The 1,303-nt window shown below is 41.8% G+C and overlaps 1 protein-coding gene across 1 annotated transcript in view; it reads left to right on the top strand.

Annotated features, from left to right (window-relative positions):
* SERPINB5 (serpin family B member 5) overlaps positions 1-1,303 on the top strand; it is a 23,946-nt gene that overhangs the window by 16,226 nt on the left and 6,417 nt on the right. The window contains exon 5 of the mRNA XM_019657686.1: positions 65-233. Within this exon, the coding sequence (XP_019513231.1) occupies positions 65-233 (169 nt within the window). The remainder of the gene's footprint in view (positions 1-64; positions 234-1,303) is intronic.

The following is a 1,303-nucleotide window of genomic DNA, read 5'->3' as shown; positions in this document are numbered from 1 at the left end:
TATATATATATGTATACTTGTATGAAACGGAAAGCCAGTAGCCAGATTTCTTCTGCTCCTATAGACGGACACCAAGCCAGTGCAGATGATGAGCCTGGAAGCCACGTTCTGCATGGGCCACATCGACAGTATCAACTGCAAGGTCATAGAGCTCCCCTTTCAAAACAAGCACCTCAGCATGCTCGTCCTGCTGCCCAGGGACGTGGAGGACGAGTCCACAGGCCTGGAGAAGGTGAGGCGGGGGGCGGAGTGCAGCCCAAGGGTCCCGCCCAGGGGGCCAAACGGACGAGTGGGTGGCGCTGTGTGACTGTGACCAGGGGCCGCAGCCCTGCCTTGTGTGTCACGTGGGGAGAAAGAGAGACTCTTTGAGGAGCCCAGGGGTCACCCACTATATTTCCCATCGCGCCTCCGTGGCTCCCTGACTTTCCAGGGGGCGGTCTAGCTTAGTCACCCGCTTCCCTGTGGCTTCACATCACTATTATGCTTCGTCATCATGTTCACTGAATTGTAAGTCCTGTCTGTTCTTCTATTCGCTCTTCTCTTCGTTGACTCCACTTCATGCCTTCGTCTCCTTTTCTGTTCCAGCCGCTGTTCACCTGTCACGCATGCACTTGACTTACCGACTTAAAATACCCTCATGCCATTGTTTTTCTCATTAACATACAGAACAAAAGAAGCAATTTCAGATGTGTTCAATGAAGAATTTTATGACAACCATTTTATGCTTCATCGAATAGCTCCCATTTCAAAAATTTTTAATAAAGTATGTTGCTAAACCCAGTATTTCCAAAATACTATCGTTTCAACATGCATTCACTGTAAAAGTCATTAATGAGATATTTTACATTCTTTGTAGTTTTGGAAATCTTGTGTATTTTATACGTAGGGCATGGCTCCGTTCTCACTAGCCACATTTCGCGTGTTTCATAGCCACATACTGGCCACTGTATTGGATAGCACAGATTTAGAGGCTTCCTATTATGATAGATGAATATTTAGCTTTAACGCAGGTTAAGAACATGATAACTTATTATTTTTCAGAGTTAATTAACAAATAAAATTGTAAGATATTTGAAGTGTATACCATGATGATTTGATAAACATATAAATTATTGAAGGATTCCTTCCATCTAGTGTATTAACATATCCATCTCTTCACATATTTATCTTTTTAACCGCTGACTTTTAAAAAATAACCATCTGAAATGGATGCAATCACCACCTATTATCTTAAAGAATGATTATAGCTCAAATTCTTATTTCAAGCAAGTTTACTTTACCTTTAATTTTTTTTTTAAAGATT

This window comes from Hipposideros armiger, unplaced genomic scaffold (genome assembly GCF_001890085.2).
Source record: "Hipposideros armiger isolate ML-2016 unplaced genomic scaffold, ASM189008v1 scaffold_278, whole genome shotgun sequence".
NCBI classification, from domain to species: domain Eukaryota; kingdom Metazoa; phylum Chordata; class Mammalia; order Chiroptera; family Hipposideridae; genus Hipposideros; species Hipposideros armiger.
Note: the sequence above shows the minus strand (reverse complement) of the source record. Positions and strands in the feature narration are given on the sequence as shown.